The 20361-nt window shown below is 40.7% G+C and overlaps 1 protein-coding gene across 1 annotated transcript in view; it reads right to left on the bottom strand.

Annotated features, from left to right (window-relative positions):
• The window catches only part of NYAP2 (neuronal tyrosine-phosphorylated phosphoinositide-3-kinase adaptor 2), a 266012-nt gene that overhangs the window by 45781 nt on the left and 199870 nt on the right, over positions 1-20361 (bottom strand). Inside the window, exon 6 of the mRNA XM_043578003.1 lies at positions 740-843. Within this exon, the coding sequence (XP_043433938.1) occupies positions 740-843 (104 nt within the window). The remainder of the gene's footprint in view (positions 1-739; positions 844-20361) is intronic.

Raw genomic sequence — 20361 nt, 5'->3', positions numbered from 1 at the left:
GGTGTAAGAGAGGAATATCATTTATTTAAAGATCGCCTTATTAATCTACAGTTTTTGGTAAATATCTAGATTATCTGGTCGGTCAATTTGTCTTTATAGCCTAAGAAAGAAGACTGGTTGCCATGTTCAATCCAGATGAGTTGGCATATGAATATTTATAAGGACATCGATATCCACAGTGTCTTACAATCATGCTCCAAGCTAAATAGAAATAAAAGCAAAACGGCCACAAATATTACAGTCTAATAGGATAAGAGCTGAAAGATATGTACAAATTCATTGACAACATCTGTGCAAGTGTTATAGACAAAACATTTAAAAAGAAATCTACATGAAACAAAGTAGATAAATTTATCAAATGTTGATAAATTTTCAGAGACAGTATAAAAGTACACAAAACATGGAAGAGAGGAAGAGCTTTTAAAAAAAAAAAAACCACTAAGCCAATACATAGAGTACAAATTTACTACATTAATATTACAGAATGATGGGAACCAGAGACAAAAAAACGATTTGGTAACAAACAGCAAGGGAAGTTTCACCAGTCACAGAGAAGAAAGACTTTCCCTTCCGGATGAGAACACAGACCGCCACAACTCACCCCCTCCACCCATACACACATAGAAAAATAAAAGCAAACGCAAGAGTTGTCTACGGCAACACAGGACAGACAGACGTGGAAGCGCCTGGCATGTTGCATCACACGAAGTCAATCACGATTGGCTAACGGTGATGGTACCTGGCTCTGTTGCGGGTCACTGGCTTGCCTGAGAGGCGTCACTGATGGAGGGGGCACACCTGATGTGGACGCAGACCGGCCTAATTTGCAGCTTACTTTCGCTTCTGTGAAAAGGGGGGGAAAAGGCAAAGTATTAGCTGAGCAGGGTCTGCAGCGACAAGCGGCGTTCAGGCTCCCGTATTGTTTTGCAGCGCGCTCTTTCAGTGCATTGAATACTGCAGATGCTTGCTAGTACCTGGCAGGTCGTGACAGTCTCACGACAACCGACTCGAAAACGAGCTTTATTTGCACTCAGCTCCCGGAAATAAAGAACGAGCCAAGGGAACAAGCAGAGGCCTTGTTCCCTCAGGCATTTTACCTCATTTGGGGTTAGTTTTTATACAGCGAGTGCCAGAGCAAGAGCCCCATTCAGGAAAAAAAAGCAAGTGACATGAACATTTCCTCCAGTGCTGGTCCAGAAGTCTTGAAAGGTCTTTTCTTCCTGCTCCAAAATATTTCCTCTCTCCCTCCCTTCCTTTCTCTCTCTCTCTCTCTCTCTCTCTCTCTCTCTCTCTCTCTCTCTTCCTTCTTCTAATCTTGAAATCTAGAACCTGGGGCTTGGGCTGAAAGGTAGCCCTTCTCTAATTTATCTCTATTCACTTTCAAGTTGACAACCATCTTCTAAGACGTTTGGTATTTTTCATAATGATAGTATTTTCCAAGTTATAAAAACATTCCCCTAACTCTTCTTCGATTTCAGAAGCTCAAATGAGTTTCCCAGGCCATTGATGGGATACTTTGGAGATTAGAGTTTGGGAATGGAAGAGTTCCCTTCATCCAAGAGGGTACAGATCGGATCTTAATTTCAATGTTAATATAGATGGAGACGTTTGAGAAGAAAATACTTTTGTCACAGACTTTTATATTGGCTGTAACTTTTTGAGTGCCAGGTATATTCCAGCTTCTGTCTGGGCTATATTTGAATTATCTCTAATCCAAAAGATATTCCATAGAGTTACACAGTTAGCCAGAAAAGCTGCCAATTTCTACACATACTTACATACACATGTATATATTGGAAAACTCCTTGCTGACCCCCATAATCTCTCTGCTCAAAACCAACTTAGACACCATTTTCCTAGACTGAGCTTCCTAAATTACTTTGAAGCCACCCACCTTATTCCAAGTTTTCTAATTATTCCATATTTCATATGAGAAAAACTTCAAACCCCCTTGACTAATTTTCAGAGGCCTCCTGTGATCTGCTCAGATCCTCTCTGTTTCCACTGTTCTCCCCAAAGCACATGCAACTGTCTTCCCCTCTCAGTTTCTGCATTTGATCCTGCTTCTGTCCTTCACCTCAGGGTGGGCCCTTGTGTGGACTTCCGTCGGACTAAGTCTTACCCATTTCCGAAGACCAACTTCAGCAAGTCCTTCCTACTGTGAAGCATCCTGAGTCTCTCTTCTGAAACTGCCTTAGCACTTATACAGTGTTTGCAATGCCTGCTGCGGCTTGGGCGTTTATGTCAGTGTGGGCCACGCAGTAAGTGTTCAATTAATACGCATTTTTCTTTCACTGAAGACACTCAGTTTAACCTAGGAAAGGTCAAGGCAACTCCTAAAAACAAATGGAGGCAATGCAAGTAATGTAGAATATGCTTTAAGGCCTGAGTTCAAGGCCTAGCTCCCCACTTACAAAGGCAGTGATTCTCATTCAAAGGCTTTGTGATGTCCTAGGGTCCATTTCAGAGGAGGCATGAGGTTGGAAACTCTCCCTGCCTTACTTTTTATGCAGATGATTCTAGTCTACTCAACCACTTTTGAAAGGTGTTTAAATATAACAGTATCATACGATGGCATAAACTATCACTGTAACTTAGAAGTTAATCTCATTTCCCAGGAGGCATAAATCCTTGCATACCTCAGCAAATCATCTTTTATTATATAAAGTAACAGGTAAAGCATCTATCACAATCCTGGTTGACGTGTATTTAGAACGGGGCCAATGTTTCCATGTATCCCTTTGCTGTGGTAGCACATTTAGTCACATGGAGTCAGAAAATTCACTATTTTTTCCTAGGAAAGGACGGCAAATAATATTTCTTCACTTAAGGTCCTTTTCCAGTTTATATTAAAGAGATTATCTGATGAGTGACACAATTCGAGGCCTTTTACATTATCTAGTGTACCTATGGATTAATTTCTCCTGCTAGGTTTCCACTCAGATTCTGACTTAACCAGCCTCTTTCAAACATAGACAAAGATATCTCTAAGGAACAGACTGAGCTGTACCAAAATCCAGACAGACTCCCCATTTCATTATGACCTGCAAAGGCTTCGTCTTACCACCATTGGACATCAGTCCAGAGCATGTCTGAGCTCACGAAGCCCCCTTAGGTACTGCAGCATAAACCACTCAATCCACATTACACACAGCAGTTTAGGCTACGAGCCGACTACCCTGTGGGCTAGCGCTAAGGTGAGGTCACACTGGAGTCAACCATTGGATCCCAACATGGCTCATATGGGTCATGATTCTACCTGCAGCAGCAGACTAACATTGTGACCATAAAGCCATTACGTCCACATGCTTACAGAGACAAATACACACATATACACACTGCATAACATCACTGCTTAACGGGGTCATGTTGTAGGGACATTATTACAATTGTGAAGTTTTGGTTTATCTTTATCTTACTCATTTTGGCTCTTTGCCCTTCTTTCGGTTTTACATGGCTCTTACGTGCATTTCAAGTTTATTATATTATGGAGTTATATTATGGAGTATATCATGGTCCCTCTATATTAAAGGACCATGTTGGGGGTCTTTATGATGTAGCATCCACCAAGGTTCCTTGACCAAAAGAATTGTCTGAAGAAGCCCCAAAAATCAAAAAATCCCAGAAAAGATTCTGATTAAAACCAAGCCTCACAGAGATTCTTTAGGGCTATGACATTGAAGTTAAATTGTCCATCTTACCTGCCCTTGGAAATACACTGTGCTTTGAGCCTTAAACAGGGAGGCTTAGGAGCCATGACACTAAAAACAGTACATTTTCATGCTGAATTTTGTTCATGTAAAAATTGCCAAGGTTTTTTGGGGGCTCAAGAACAATGGCCATGTTCCTCAAAAGAGATCTAAGGTAGAACTTTCCTCCCTCAAGAAAAACTCATTCCATTTCATTAAGAGATTAATGATGAACTAAAAGGCACCTGTTATTCCCACATCCAAGGAAAAGCTTCTTTCTTTGTAAGCTCTATTATTAATCATCATCCTAGAAGTAACAGTTGATGTCATATATGAAATTTCAATGCAGATCAAGTGCAAAGAGAAGAAAGAATAAGAAAAAGGTAGTAGATTAAGGAAGAAAGAGAATCAGAGGGGAAAAGAAAGAATAGAAAAAGAAGCCAAGAAGGCAGGAAGGAAGGGAGGGAGTAAAGAGAGGAAGGAAGGAAGGAAGGAAGGAAGGAAGGAAGGAAGGAAGGAAGGAAGGATAGGAGGTAAGGTGAGAGAGAGGGAGGGAGGAAGGAAGGAAAGAAGGAAGGGAGGAAGGAAGGAAGGAAGGAAGGAAGGAAGGAAAGAAAGAAAGAAAGAAGGAAAGAAGAAACAAAAGAAAAAGGAAAGAACCAAAGAAAGGAAAGAAAAGGAAAAGAAAAAAGACCAATTTTAACTTTTTGGAATAAACCATTATCAAGATATTATCATGAAATGTTTCCCAAGTAATGACTCATGATCATCTTAAAATTTTTATTATGTAAGTACCCAGCAAACTGTGTGACTTAATATTTCTTTGTTTTTATTCTTAGTGGATTCAATTTATCACTGTTTTGTTTCGTTTCGTTTTGTTTTGTTTTGTTGTAGAGATAGTCATTTCTCAATCATTTCTCATCTTCCCTTCAAGGTGAATTGTATTTCTCTTCAAAATCATGTCCTTAGTTGTGTTACCAAATAATCTCTAAGGCATTCACTGCTATTATTGTGAGTTTTGGAGTTCTCTTTGCTTTCAGAAAGCAAAGACAAATGACTCTTCTCAACCTCTGTATCTACACAGCAACAGGAGAGTAGGGCATTTTCACCAAAGAAAACACTTTCATCTAGCATCAAAGAAATAAAATCAGTCAAATTCTGAGACATATCTTTCCTCTATCTTAGTTTTTTTTCCTAATACACGATATTTTTCTCTAGTAGCAGAAACATATCATGATTTCCCCAAGTCATGTTGCTGAAAGTTTCTAATCAATGGCTCAAGGCTATATGGAAGTCACGGAGAGGTCCCTTTACAATACAACAAAGTATGCTTATTACAAATTCTACTTTCATTTCTAAGGAAGGCATTTGTTGGAAATAACACATATGCTATTTGAGATAAACTGGTGTTTAAGTAATAAGTGGTAGTTGTACCAGGACTATAGTAAAACCTTCATGGTTCCCACCACTTTGTTTAAAGGTTTCCATCACTCATCACAAGTAAACACATAAGATGCCCTCAAGTCCCGCGCTAAATGTCATGTGTCCTGTATATAATTTGCATGCATTTTTATAATTTTGCTTCAGGAATGATTGGACTGTGAATAATCCAATTCATTCATGACTGGCTATGATTTCTAGGCAATAATCAAGTGGACTCAGGAATTCTTGCAGTATGACACAATCGAATCTAGAAATTGTTCCCAAACGTAATATAATTGTTTTATTTATTTATTTTTAAATTTTCTTGAAATCCAAGTTACTTGCCATATAGTGTAATAATGGTTTCAGGAGTAGAATTTCGTGATTCATCACTCACATATAACACCCAGTGCTCGTCCCAACAAGTGCCCTCCTTAATGCCCATCACCTATTTAGCCCCCCCTGCTACCCAACACCCCTCCAGCAGCCCTCAATTTGTTCTCTGTATTTAAGTGTCTCTTATGGTTTGCTTCCCTCTCTGTTTCTGTCTTATTTTTCCTTCCCTTACCCTCTGTTCATCTGTTTTTTTTTTTAATTCCACATATGTGTGAAATCATATGATGTTGGTCTTTTTCTGACTGACTTATTTTGCTTAGCAGAATACACTCTAGCTCCATCCAGAATGGTAAGATTTCAGCCTTTTTGATCACCAAGTAACTGTAATAGAATTGTTTTAATACTGAATTTAACAATTGATTCCGTGAACCTGATGCCGTGCTTTGTATAATTTCATTAAACATTCATTAATGTTAACCTGGAAGTTTCTTCTGGAATTTTAGTGCTACCATTTTATTTTTAATACCCAATATTTGTGTAGATCCCTGAGAAACTCATAGGCCCCAGCATTGTCAGGATGGCGCTGAAAAGAGAAAACGGGCCTGATCATAGTTGTGACCATTTTGTGACCAGAGAAAGAAAACCAGCAGGATGCAAACATCTACCCTGGGAGAAGATATTCCTCTCTCCAGCGTTCCCTGGAGCTTTCCTCTGAATGAAACTTACATAGCTTTGGATGAGTCCCAAGTACCCCATAGTCACAGACCAAGGTCCTAGTGTTATCTGCAGGGCCAGAGAGTAAAACTATAGATACTGGATGAACTGGTAATTCTTCTTGGGAATACTGGAATTCTGGTGAAGATCTAAAACCCAAAGAAAAGTGAGGTGGAGACATGATAGGTAGAGTTTATGGGCCAAGGATGGCTTCTAGAAGTACTTGTAGAGAGAAGGAGAATCCCATGCATGTAGAGTTAGGAATGCCCACTTGTGTTCCTTCTAAATGTCTGAAGAGCTGAGATTCCCCTTACCACTTTCCACTTTCTTATGTAGACATAATATAAATCATACTACTGCCTACCACACAGGGATGCCCTACATACTGCAATGCATGCTTGGTTTCTTACCTGGCAGGATAGCATGGTGTGGCATTAACAGTTTTTTGTTTTTGTTTTTGTTTTTTTGACAGCCTCTTTTATTGTAATATATAATTTCTTTTTCTTTTTAAGTTTATTTATTTATTTTGAAAGAGAGAGAGAGAGCGTGCACATGAGCAAGGGAGGGAGAGGGAGACGGGGTGGGGGGAGACTATCTCAAGCAGGCTCTGCTCAGCTTGGAGCCTGACACGAGGCTGGATCCCAGGACTGTGCGATTAGGACCTGAGCCGATATCAAGAGTCCGACTCTCAACTGACTGAGCCACCCAGGTACCCCACGTAATATATAATTTCTGAAACACCCCTTAGGGTATTTATCACTTTAGCTGCATATAAAAGGTGCTCTTGTCTTCAAGAATACTTTATTTCACATTAAAATAAAATTATAGTATATGTGTATAAAGGAATATATTTTACCTATTTAATAAGTAATATATGCTACTGGGGTGCCTGGGCGGTTCAGCCGGTTAAGTGTCCGACCTTAGGTCACAATTTTGCTGTTCGTGGGTCGAGCCCTGCATTGGGCACCATGTTGACAGTGTGGAGCCTGCTTGGGATTCTGTCTCTCTCCCTCTCGCTCTCTGCCCCTCCCCACTTGCATGCCTTCTCTCTCTCTCTCTCTCTCTCTCTCTCAAAATAAATAAATAAACTTTTAAAAATTAAGTAATATATGCTGTTTAATTATACTTACTACCATAACATAAAGAAAATCCATTTGCCCAGATACAAATTTAAAAAGACATATCATGATTTGTATCAGGATCAAATGCATATTACCATGGGGTAGGCATTTTACCTTGTATTATGGCATCAGAAACAGAATAAACAAAAAAACAAAAGTTTAATAAAACCCTTCATCACCCTTATTAGGAATGAAAACATGACAAAAATAATTTAACCTATTTTTTAAAATTTTTTAATAAAAAATTTTAATGTTTATTTTTGAGAGAGAGAGAGAGAAAGAACATGAGCAGAGGAGGGGCAGAGAGAGAGGGAGACACAGAATCTGAAGCAAGCTCCAGGCTCTGAGCTGGCAGCACAGAGCCCAATGTGGGGCTCGAACCCACAAACTGTGAGATCATGACCTGAGTGACTCAACCGACTGAGCCACCCAGGGGCCCCATTTTAACTTATTTTTAAAATGTGTTATATTTCACTTCTAAATGACAAAATAAAAAGAAGGAAATCCAAGTTTCAATTTTATGTATCACCCACCTTATTAATGTAAAAACTCTTTATTCCTAATAAATGAAAATCAAAACTGGATGTAATACTAATGACATCTTTTTTTATACCATTGACATTTGTGGTTTATTTCAACATTTTTTTAATGTTTATTCATTTTTGAGAGAGACACAGAGAGAGAGTGTGTGAGCAGGGGAGGGGCAGAGAGAGAGGGAGACACAGAATCTGAAGCAGTCTCCAGGCTCTGAGCTGTCAGCACAGAGCCCGATGTGCAGCTCGAACCCACAAACTGCGAGATCATGACCTGAGCCGAAGTTGGATGCTTAACCGACTGAGCCCCCAGGAGCCCTGTGGTTTATTTAAAAACAAACATCTTGAAACAAAATTTGGTCCAAAATAATTTATATGGTCCTTATGGTAGGTTTTATTTCCATGGCCATGGTCCTTATGCTTTTGCCTTGAACCATTGTCCATTATGAACGTAAGTTCAGCGTTGAGTGCCTAGGAACAAGATTTATCCAAAAGCATATGTGGTCAAGTCCACAATGGAAGGGAACTTCAATCTGATTTCCAATAATGGCCATGTCTGTTCACTCCGTAGCAGAACTTCTGGAGGTCTCTAAGACCCTATGAGGAGGTAGTGACATAAGGTCAAAGCTATTTTCAAAGAAGTATTAAGTAAGAGGTAATTTGCTTTTCCCACTGGGTTGACAAATGCACTCAAAGTCCAAAAACCATGCTGCATAAATCAGCTGTGACCTTAGCACATCAAAGCAACAGCACCAAACTGTAGTGGTAATTATGTATTTTTCATTGCCACACAGACTTGAGTAATTGACAGATATTTTGTCAAAAATGAATAAAGTAAGCCTATTGCTTTAAGGAAGACAACTGACAGAATTTGCTGACAATGATAAATTTGAGCTTTCAAGCAGGAATTCAAATTTTGAAAAACTTGTCTGCACCACTGTGAGCTAGACAGCATCCTAATACTGAAAGACTTTTCTTATGAGATCAGTGGTGATATTAATTAATGTGCTGTATTGATTTTTATAATGAAATGTGTCAACATATGGAAGATTTGCATGACTTTGTGAACCGATACTTTCTAAAAGCATGATCTTATAAATCATGCATGGATAAAAGATCCATTTAAAGTGCAAGATAGACCAATGAGTTTAATGCAACAGAGTATGATGAGTTTATTGATAGGTAACTAACCCTTACAAAACTGCTATTCGTTGAGTTTGGGTAGGATATTGAAAAAGAATATACACAATTATATGAAAAGGCTATCAAAATATTCCTTTTTCCCCCAGTTACACATCTGTACAAAGCCAGATTCCCTTCATATATTTTAACCAAAGCAATGTATTACAACATATTGAGTCCAAAGCAGCTATGAGAATCTATGTTCTATTAAGTCAGATAGTAAAGAGATTCACAAACACATAAAACAATTTCAATCTCTTCACCATTTGTTATAGTTTAGGAGTGTAGTTTTTTTTTTCATAAAAAATGTTTATGCTAACATAGGATGGATTTATTTTTAATGAATAATTTTCTTAATTTTCAATTTTAATTTCTCATATGATAAATATTGTCATACTTAACCCGTATGTTAGACTTAACTTCCAGATCCAGGAGAACCCTTTGGGATTCTCAGTAAGTTTTATGAACATATGGAGTCCTGAGACTGAAGATTTAGAGAATCGTCACTTTATATAGACTCTGAGTCCCCAAAGAGTTCCCTTAAAAAGGTAACTTTTTTATATAATTAATATGTCATTGGAGTACTTAAAAAACACAGATTGAAACAAAGGAAAATACCATGTTGAAGCACAAAGGAAAACCTTGGAAAACTTTAGGGGATTGGGAAAACCACCAGTTTTGAAATGCTACCCTAGGAAAGTCTCTGTGACAATGTCCAAGAAAAGGTGTTGCCTGCCTCCGAGACCTGAGGGAAGCCATCCAAATTCTCAGGGCACTTTTATCATTTATAATAAGAAGCAACCTCCAAGGTTCATTCATTGATTCTTTGACGTTCATAAATGAAATCTGTTGCAATAACTGAAATGCCCTCAAAAGTGCTTTTTTTTTTTTTTTTATTTTTGAGACAGAGAGAGACAGAGCATGAACGGGGGAGGGGCAGAGAGAGGGGGAGACACAGAATCGGAAACAGGCTCCAGGCTCTGAGCCATCAGCCCAGAGCCCGACGCGGGGCTCGAACTCACGGACCGTGAGATCGTGACCTGGCTGAAGTCGGACGCTCAACCGACTGCGCCACCCAGGCGCCCCCCTCAAAAGTGCTTTTGATGGATCCTAAGCTTCGTTTACTAAGGTCACGGCTTTTACTCCTCCTTTCTGATCTACTCTTTGTGCTTTCTTTTCGTAATGTTGTTAGGATTATGTCTAACTCAAGTTTGCTATTTGCTAAAATTCTTCTAAAGCTGTTGGTAACGGTTTCGATAGCAAATGGTTAAACGTGATTAAAAAAAAAAAATGCTTTAAAATTAAATTTAAGCGAGGTAAGGGTAGTCTGTCATTCATTTTCACCTGTCCAGAATCCACCTGCTCTTATTTTTCTGGAAGAACAGTTTGAATTTCCTTTGGAGAACAACATAACCAACACCTTCAGACCTTACAGCTCTGTGCAAGGAGGCGCCATGATTCCAGCCCCGAAGTGACCACGTGACGCAGGTCCGTCCAATCAATTATTCCATCCCCTCAAACTCACTGATTGGCTCAGGGGAGGACATGTGACACAAGTCAGTCAATGAGGGCTGCCTTCCGATTTTTGCCGGGGCTCTCGAGTCAGGGCCGCTAAGCTCTCGTCACTTAGCAGCGGACCATTGTGGACCAGTTGCTTGCTTCTTTAAGCTTCAGTTTGTCCGCAGGTAAGATGGGAAGAAATAAATGTATCCACTTTATGAAGTTCTTGTAAAAAATAAGAGAATAATCGGAGATTTCACCCAAGCAACCCGCATAGGATGTCAAGAAATGTTGGCTATTTGTATTCTTTCAAGGCCAATCTGACCATTCGCCTCCTCTGCTTATACTATAAGGAGATCTAAACCGCCTCCTCACAACGGTACACGTGACTCAGTTTACATAACCAGTCTCATCTGCAGCCTCACCCCTGCCACGCCCCGTCAGGGTCTCCTAAAGCCCCACGTCTTCTCTTCCTCTATGATTTTTTTTTAATATATGAAATTTATTGTCAAATTGGTTTCCATACAACACCCAGTGCTCATCCCAAAAGGTGCCCTCCTCAATACCCATCACCCACCCTCCCCTCCCTCCCACCCCCATCAACCCTCAGTCTTCCTCTACGATTTTAATCACGCCTTTCCGCTCTGCTTGGTGCATTTGTCCCCCCCCCCCCACCTTCTTTCCCTTCCCTCATATACTAGATCATGTGCTCTGTGAAGACAGGAGCCACGTCTGTCTCATTCCCCCATACATTTCCCCTGAGTAACATAACTGACCCTTGATCAGGACTCATGAATTATTTATCGAATGAATTATTTTAAACCATATTTTAAAGAATGAAGCCAGGGTAAAAGACGAGTTGTTTGCACATGTCTCATTAGTACGTTAAAAGCATAGTCTTCCTTTCTTTCACTTTTCCCAAGTTGCCAGCAAAAAGGCAAAAAATACATTGACCAGACTTCGACTGAATTTTAACATTTAAAAAAAAATTGAGGGGAAAGTGCAGTGCCTGTTTTGGACAGTAGGTGGGAGTGCCACTATTATTTGATACATACTCTGGTAGGCTTACAAAGCTTCCAGAACTAGTCTCTGTAAACGCCCAGCATAAGTCAGAAGGAACCTTCTTCTTTGTCGTGTCTACTATGGCTTTTCACAGAAACGGGGTATTCTTTGTGAATACTGCTGGTGCAGCATACCCACAGGGCTTTTGCAAAGCAAGCCAACGACGGGCAACTGGGGAGTAATGTCAGGAGGAGTCCTCAGAGAGAGAGCACAGGGTGGAACCATGCTCCCTGCAGGGAAAGGCAGAAGGAGCTGGCACTCAGGTCAACACTCAAGCCAGTGTATTGTCATTGTGGTCCTCAAACAGGTTAACTATTTTTTCCCCACGGGACTCGCACAGAGAGTACCTGGAAATTCAGAATTTCTCTGACAAGAATGAAATCATTATCAAATTGTATTTTTTCCCACCAGTTTTCAGGGTATCTGTATAGTATATAATGCCATGGTCTAGTTTAGTAGAAATCAAGTTTAAGGGACTGTGTGTGTGTGTGTGTGTGTGTACTCACACATATACTTATGTATTGTATATGATAGTAGTTAGCTGACTTTGCACATTGGATCACATAAGACCCAAGCTTAAAATTATACACACACCTACGCATACCAGTTAGCATCATCAAATTTCTTGAATTCCAAATGGCTCCCATAACTTTAGCCAACCATCTTGATAGAAAAAAAAATAGGAAAAAGAATATAAATGGTTTAGAGAAAACACAGCAAACTAGTGCAAAACAAAGTCCGGCATCCTGTCTTATTGAATGGGGCAATAATGCCCCCTTGCTATATAAAGTCAACCCCATCATATATGCTCCTTGGAGGCAAAGGTCATCTGTCATTACCCCATACCGTGCTGTTCAAACAGGTGTTCTCACTGGGAGAAATTTGCTGAATGAGTAAACGATGAAACCAAAGAAAAACAAGCACACATAATGTTGCTGTTTTTTTTCAGGGGGGGGGGGACCCACGTGTGACATGCTTGTTCAGGTGCTCAAGAATTAATTTTTAGATGGATCAAAACAATCCGTTGTAAGCACCCCTCACTTAGTTATAGGGACAGAGGAACTTCAGAGCTGAGACAACAGAGAAAATGTTTCTTCTTTGGATTTACAAGGCAAGTTATTTAGGGCAGCACATTTATCTTCATAATTCTGTTTCCTTTGGTTTAGGATGCTGATGCATTAGCTGACTTTGTAAATCTGATCACACAAGCCCCAAGTTTAAAATCCATAAGCGACTTCCTGACATCTTTAGGTAAGACCTAAAGACCTAAAGATCAGGAATCACTCATATAGGCAGCTGGCCTAGCCCTTGTCAGGCCCTCAGCTTCCTCTCACCATACCCTCATGCTCTTCCCCCTAATTCACCTGAGATCTCAGTTCCCATGGCTCCTGGATGCTGTGTAACACACTCAAGAAAAAGTGCGGCGTCATTTTCCTTGGTTGGTGGCTTTGGTTACAGATTAATTATATTCTTAACTTTTGTTATTAATGGCAATTTCTCCCACTGGCATATGTTCAATGCTTGATAGCTTTATATTGAAAGAAATTAGCTAAATAAATGAGTGGATGAATAAATTAATGGATTTATGAGCCTGCAGGTGGAAATAGGGAAACCCAGTCTAATTAAACCACGGAAAGAGAGCTGTACTAAGGGTCAGGAACCTGAAATATGTTTCTTTCTCTTTTTTTTAATGTTTATTTTTGAGGAAGAGAAGGAGACAGAGTATGAGCGGGGGAAGGGCAGAGAGAAGGAGACACAGAATCCAAAGCAGGCTCTGAGCTGTCAGAAGGGAGCTCAACTCATGAACTGCGAGATCATGACCTGAGCTGAAGTCAGACGCTTAACCATCTGAGGCACCCAGGTGCCCCTGAAAGCCATCTTTTTATTTCAATCTGCTACATACCAATGGGCAATTTACTTGATTTCTCTTGAGCGTCAGTTTGGTCACCTAAATAATCAGATCACAACACCACGCCAGAGATGTACAGGTTTTTGTGAAGATCAAATGAGACAGCACTAACACATAATGAGAAAAGCTAACACATGGCAAATAAATATAAGGCGTTATTTTAAATGGGTCACAGATGATCCATAAAAGTGATCAACTTAAATTCCAGAATTTGGATTAAATATGATGTGCAATAATCTTAGAGTACACTTTGTAACTACATCAAGTTCTGTTTTCTTTAAACTTGTATATTTCACTGTTCAGCTGAACACAGAGGACCTCCAATGCCATCAGAAAACAAAGTTATTCTTTTTTCCCCACAAACCAGTTCTAACCCGAGGTGGGGTAGTAGGCCGTTCTTTCTCGTCCTTTGGATAAAGCCTAGGCCAACTCCCAGAACTTTCCTTTTCATCTTGATAATTAATTTTGTCCATATCACCTCACACCTGTCAGAGTGGCTAAAATTAACGACACAAGAAACAACAGGTGTTAGTGAGGATGTGGAGAAAGGGGAACCCTCTTGCACTCATGGTGGGAATGCAAACTGGTGCAGCCACTGTGGAGAATAGTACAGAGGTTCCTAAAAAGGCCAAAAATAGTACTGTACAATCTAGCAATTGCACTACTAGGTATTTGCCCAAAGGATACAAAAAATAGAGATTTGAAGGGGTACATGCAGCATTATCAACAATAGCCAAACTACGGAGAGAGCCAAAATGTCCACCGACTGATGAATTGGTAAAGATGTGGTACACACACACACACACACACTCATACACACACAATTGAATATTACTCAGCCATCAGAATGAAATCTTGCCATTTGCAATGACATGGATGGAGCTAGAGTGTATAATGCTAAGTGACATAAGTCAGAGAAAGACAAATGCCATATTATTTCACTCACATGTGGAATTTAAGAAACAAAACAGATGAGTATTTAGGAGGGAGGAAAAAAAAGAGAGAGGGAAAAAGCCATGAGACTCTTAAAGACTGAGAACAAACTGAGGGTTGATGGAGGGAGGTGGGTGGGGGATGGGCTAGATGGGTGATGGGCATTAAAGAGGGCACTTGTGATGAGCCCTGGGTGTTATAAGGAGTCACTGAATTCTACTCCCGAAACCAATATTGCACTATATGTTAACTAACTAGAATTTAAATAAAAACTTGAAAAGACAAAAAAAAAATCAGTTTCTTCAAGTCAAAAAAAAAGTCGTATTGGAGTAATCATTTAAATGTCTAGTCGTTTTTTTTTTTACATTAATTACAATTTTGAACTTTGTTTCAAGGAAACATTCTCTCCTAGCCCATTTAGCCCTGTTCCTGGCACACAAGTAGACGACCTTTCTCTCTGCCTCATCTCCAGGCTGCCCCTCTGCCCCTAACTTGGTCCCCACCATATCTGCCTTCACAAGGGCCAAGAGAGGAGGGAGGGGTTGAGGGGAGGGGGTAGGAAAGGTCTTCTTCACTGCCACCAGAGATGAAAGAAGAAGGGAACAACTCTCTTCTTGGGGTGCTTTCGAGTGTACCCTAAAGGCCTCCCTTGAATGGCCATCTCCCACCTGGCGATCTCCTTCTGGCTGCCCCCTGAACATCCTGTAGTACCCCTTGAGCCACATCCTGCAGAGTCCTCGCCACTCCTGGCAATCACATGACCTAATCCAACCCCAGGGTTTCTCTCTCTGGCCTAATCTGGTCCACGGAAAACCCACTTTATGCACACTTTGAACCCACCATCAGTGGCTGGACAGTTATTTGCCCGGCAGCTCTCTGCTCTGCCTACACAGCTAACCTCTCGCACTTTTATTTTACTGTGTCCGCTCAATGCCTAGAGGCCAATGGCAAGATTTACAGGCAGTCCCATTAGTTTCCCTCCCTTGATTCTCCACGGGGAAGTTTTCTTTCAAGGATGCAGAGTCATCACACAAATACCCAGTGTCTATCTCCAAGTTTCTCTAATACCTAGAGTCTAGTCTCTCAGCCTGCAACCATTTTCCTAGGCTAGAGATGAGAGTTCACTTAAGGACAACAAAATTCATTTTGATCGCTTCCTTTGCAAGTTATGCTTCTATGGTCTAGCTTTTTGCCTCCTATGTGAGAGTAATTACCTTCTATCATTTTTAAATTACCTTTCCACAGGTCATACCCTGCTTATTTACATTCAATTCCGATAAAGACACACTCTGGCTGTTTTAAAATGGTTAACTCACCCCACGTTCCCCTTTTCTGTTTGTTTCTCAAAGCCATCTGGCCAGCATCGGGAGAAATACAAACCAAACTATTTCTCTGGTGATCACAAATTCTAGCGGGCCGAAGTCACAGTTTTCCACAGAGAAATAAAAGTGGGCTATTGGGGATCTGACTTACATTTCCCTCCAAAGGCTCTCCAAATGAGAATTCTGTTATGTGTTTACTACTAGAATTAGGGAAGAGAGTGTTAAACACTAGAGTGTGAAAATACTGAGCAGAACCTAGCAACGAGATCTGGCCAGTGTTCCCAGAGGAAATAACCATGCACCCAATTATAACTGAGAGGGAGAGCAGATGTGGAGAACTATGTTCTGGTGCCTAAGCCGACTGTACAGAATGACAGCCTGGAGGGTCGTAGACACTAAAGCCCACAGCTGCTTAGAGCTGCTGGGGAGCCAAGCAGGAAGTTAGTCAACATCCTGCAGAAAAGCCCAAATTACAGTGGAGGCCTGAAATCTACCAGATTGGTGTTTTGTTCCTCTTGCATGATCAAAATAAGAGAGAACTCATGGTTCCTCTCAATACATAGCTCCTAGACAGTGACACCATGACAGTTAAAAGTTATACTTTGAAACATGGGATGGCAAAGCAAAAGATAGGAGAGTGGGTTTTCACTTTTTACTTTGACTTTCTGTTTTTCTTTTTTTTTATGTTTATTTATTTTTGAGAGAGAGAGAGAGAGAGAGAGAGAGAGAGAGAGAGGGAGAGAGCCCGCGCCTGAGTGGGAGAGGGGCAGAGAGGGAGACACAGAATCCGAAGTGGGCTCCCGGCTCTGGGCCATCAGCACAGAGCCCAATGCAGGGCTTGAACTTGTGAACCATGAAATCATGAACTGAGCTGAAGCCGGAGGCTTCAGGCAAGTACCCCTGACTCTGGCACCCCTGACTTTGTTTTGCAATGAGCATGCTCTTCTAATCATCACAATAAAGCATTTCCATTTGAGGGAAAATCAGCAAAATTCAAACAGACTGTGACATCTTTGTCAGTTAACTATTTTCTGCTATACCCAAACTCAGTGACTCAAAACAACACTCATTTGGTTCTGTTCCTGAGTCCACGAATCAGTTGAGTGGTTCTTCTGGTCCCAGCTGGGCTCAATAATGTACCTGTGGTCAAGGAGGTATTTCTGCAATCTCATGTTGTGTTTTCTCACATGTTTGGGGGTTGGCTACATGAAGGCGGAAGACTCTTGGCTCTCCTCCACGTATCCCCTTCTCTAAAAGGCTAGCTCCAGTTCGTTCACATGGTGGTGGTAGGGTTAGAAAAGAGCAAGTGGAAGTATTCTTGAAGCTGAAGCTCAGAAATGAACCCACAGTCCCTTCCATTTCATTCAACTGGTCAACAGAAGACACGAGGCCAACCCAGATTCAAGGGGTAAGAAATAGACCTTGCTTCCTGATAAGAAACTACAAAAGTGCATTGCGAGAGCATGGATACAAAGGAAGGAGAGTATTGGGACCAAACTGCATCCCAAATGCGCCAGATCATGTGAAGAAATGGAAGAAGGAGAAAAGGATACGGTTTGGGAATTATGTCACCATATTAAAATGCTTAATACCAGTTGGGTTCTGAAAGTAAATCTTTTTCATCCACACTTCAGTGAGTGAGCTGTAGGCATACTCTATCCCTTCTTACTTCCTAACTCGTATTTGTCATGCCAGTATCAAATTTAATATCACTTTCTCTAGGAAGCCTGTCTGAATTACCAGAGAATAAATCATCTCACTGTCTTTAGTACTCCCCCCTCATAACATTTATAAGAAACTCTTATTTTAGGGGTGCCTGGGAGGCTCAGTTGCTTAAGCATCTCACATCGGCTTAGGTCATTATCTCACAGTTCGTGGGTTCAAGCCCCGCGTTGGGTTTTGTGCTGACAGCTCAGAGCGTGAAGCTTACTTCGGATTCTGTGTCTCCCTCTCTCTGCCCCTCCCCCACTTGTCTGCACACGCTCTGTCTCATTCATTCTCTCAAAAAAAAAAATAAAACTTAAAAAAAAGAGAATGTTTTATTTTATTTCTGTCTCCCCTGTTAGACTATACCCTTTGGGAATGTGGGTCTGGTCTACCATATTTGCCTTGCACACTTTGCACCTCTGCACCTCGCCCCTGCAATGGTATAGGGTAGATGCTGAAGAAATATTTGTTAGAAAATAAATATAAAGGGAATGAATGAATGAATGAATGAATGAAAGTCAAGTCAGGTGTTTATTAAAAGATATGTTTACATTTGGAGATATCAATATTTTCTTGTGATTCCCACATCCTCGACAGCATGATTTCAAATCCCGTTCATTGCTACTAAGCAGAACAGAAACACTGTGAGAGATTAAGATTTTTATGATGATTCTGTATAATGCAGCAACCAAGTCTTAACGCCTGCACCTGATCCTTTCCCCAAATTTTATAAATGTAGCCTCAGGGGAACCCGAAAATGGCTATGACAGTGACCTAAAATCTTTGTTGGAAAATCCACAAACGAAAGCACGGACTGTCGGCAGTCCTGTAGCCAGTTACATCATGTGTATCTAGAGAAAACCCTGTATCACACTTGCAATGAGCTCTGCTTTCCCAAGGAAACATTCAGTCTCGGTCCTAGAAAAAAACCTGAAAGTTTTCAGATTTTTTAAGTAAAATTGGAGGGTAGCAGCATAAACTGTGGGCCTACTAGCTATTATAAGCCAGCTTTATACCAGGCATTTCTATGCGTTTTGAAAATTAATCCTTACAATGACCTACACAGTGAGATTTCCTTTATCTTTTCTATGAAGATAGAAAAACTGGGGCACAGCAGTGTAATGAAATTTCCTCAAGTCATTCCCACCAAAATATTAACTTATTAACATTGTTGCAAAGCATGGTTCACCTGAACTAAAAAAGAGGGAGAAGAAAACCATATAGGTTTGGTATGTTTTGCCAGGAATTACTGTCATAAATACTATTCCACAGTTCCCAGTCCTGCTGCCCAATTTGACACTGGTCAACTTCTCTCAGTTTGTGTACTTAGGACTCTTCTTGGATATAAAGGGCTGGATCATGAATGTTTTTGAGCTGTAGCTGCCAGGAGGTTTATTAGCAAAGTTCGCCAGTGATTCCAGCATCATCAGTAAAAAGGTTTTGGAATTTTCAAGAGGAAAGCATCTTTCTTAAAAATCAACTGGTAAAGGGGCTCCCGGGTGGCTCATTTAGTCAAGTGTCCGACTCTCGGTTTCAGCTCATGTCACGATCTCATGGTTCTTGAGTTCTAGCCTCATGAACAGTGTGGAGCCCGCTTGGGATTCTCTCTCTCCCTCTCTGCCCCGCCCCTGCTCGTGTGTGCGCTTGTGCGTGTGCATGCTCGCTATCTCTCTCTCTCTCAAAATAGATAAATAAGCTTACAAAATTCAACTGGTAAAAATTCGGTATTCAAAGACTACACTCTGGAATTCAATCATCATTCCCTTTGCTGACTCCTGGTTTTCTGTTGCTTGTATTAAATGGCCCCCATTCAGCTAGATCTCCTTGGTGGATATCCAATCTTAGGCCTTTGGCTAACACCCTAACACCTTTGTAATCTTCCTATTCTTCAAAGACATGATTAGAATATGAATTAGAGTGGCTAATGTCTTAGAAACCATAGTCTGGGGAATGGGTATGCTCAGTGGTCAGGTTGGAACTGGGGCTCTCACTGTCCCCAACAAAACAACCCAAGATCCCTTTGGCTGTACTTCTCTTGCTTCCGTCTCTGTTTAAATTTGTCTCCGTTCAAGGCCCAGCTCAAATGCCACCACTTACGGAAACTTTCTTGCATTACCCCGTACCAGAGTTTCTCTGTGCTCTCTTGTAAAGATATCTGGAAAGGTATCTGGAGTCATAGTGATAACTAGTATTTACTTAATGTCTGTAGTGCTCCAGATACCATACTAAGTGTGTTAACACGTTATCTCACTTAATTCTCACCTTTAATTCTCAACAGCATCGCTGAGTTAGACACTATTATTGTCTATCCCTTAGGATGAAGCTCAGTGAGATGATGGGATGTACCCCATGCTATCACTAATACAAAAACAAAAAACAAAAAACAAAAAAAAAAAAACAGATTTAAAATTCAAATCCAGATCTACTGGATGGCCAAATCACAGTGCTCAACCACTATCTTATATTTTATGCATAAATTTTACTCTACAAATGTGGCGTGCGAGAATTGGCACATCTCTTTGTTTTCTTTCGATGAAACCAAAACTATGTGTGTTCTTGCTTCCCCGAACTTGTGTGCACAGGACTCTTCTTGGATGTGAAGAACTGACTCATGAATGGTGGTGGAAAATGTTTCCCTGCAATGGGTCATGAAAAGGCCCAGAACTGTTCTCTAGAGCAGAATCTACAAGATGGCTTTTTAAGTCTTCAGGCCATACTGGTCATCATGAGGGAGTCTCTTTTTCCCTTGAAGGACGGAGTTCCATATTTGGGGATTTCGAACCATAAAGTATGAAGTCTGGCCTCACTGGAAACCTCATGTGAACTCTGCCCACCTGTGGGGAACAAGCTTAGGAATTCCCTGAGCCTACACCAATGGGTTAACAAAGCATAAATAATTAGAAAGCCATAGGATGTACACATCCAAGTTTG

This window comes from Prionailurus bengalensis, chromosome C1 (assembly GCF_016509475.1).
Source record: "Prionailurus bengalensis isolate Pbe53 chromosome C1, Fcat_Pben_1.1_paternal_pri, whole genome shotgun sequence".
In the NCBI taxonomy this organism is placed as follows: domain Eukaryota; kingdom Metazoa; phylum Chordata; class Mammalia; order Carnivora; family Felidae; genus Prionailurus; species Prionailurus bengalensis.
Note: the sequence above shows the minus strand (reverse complement) of the source record. Positions and strands in the feature narration are given on the sequence as shown.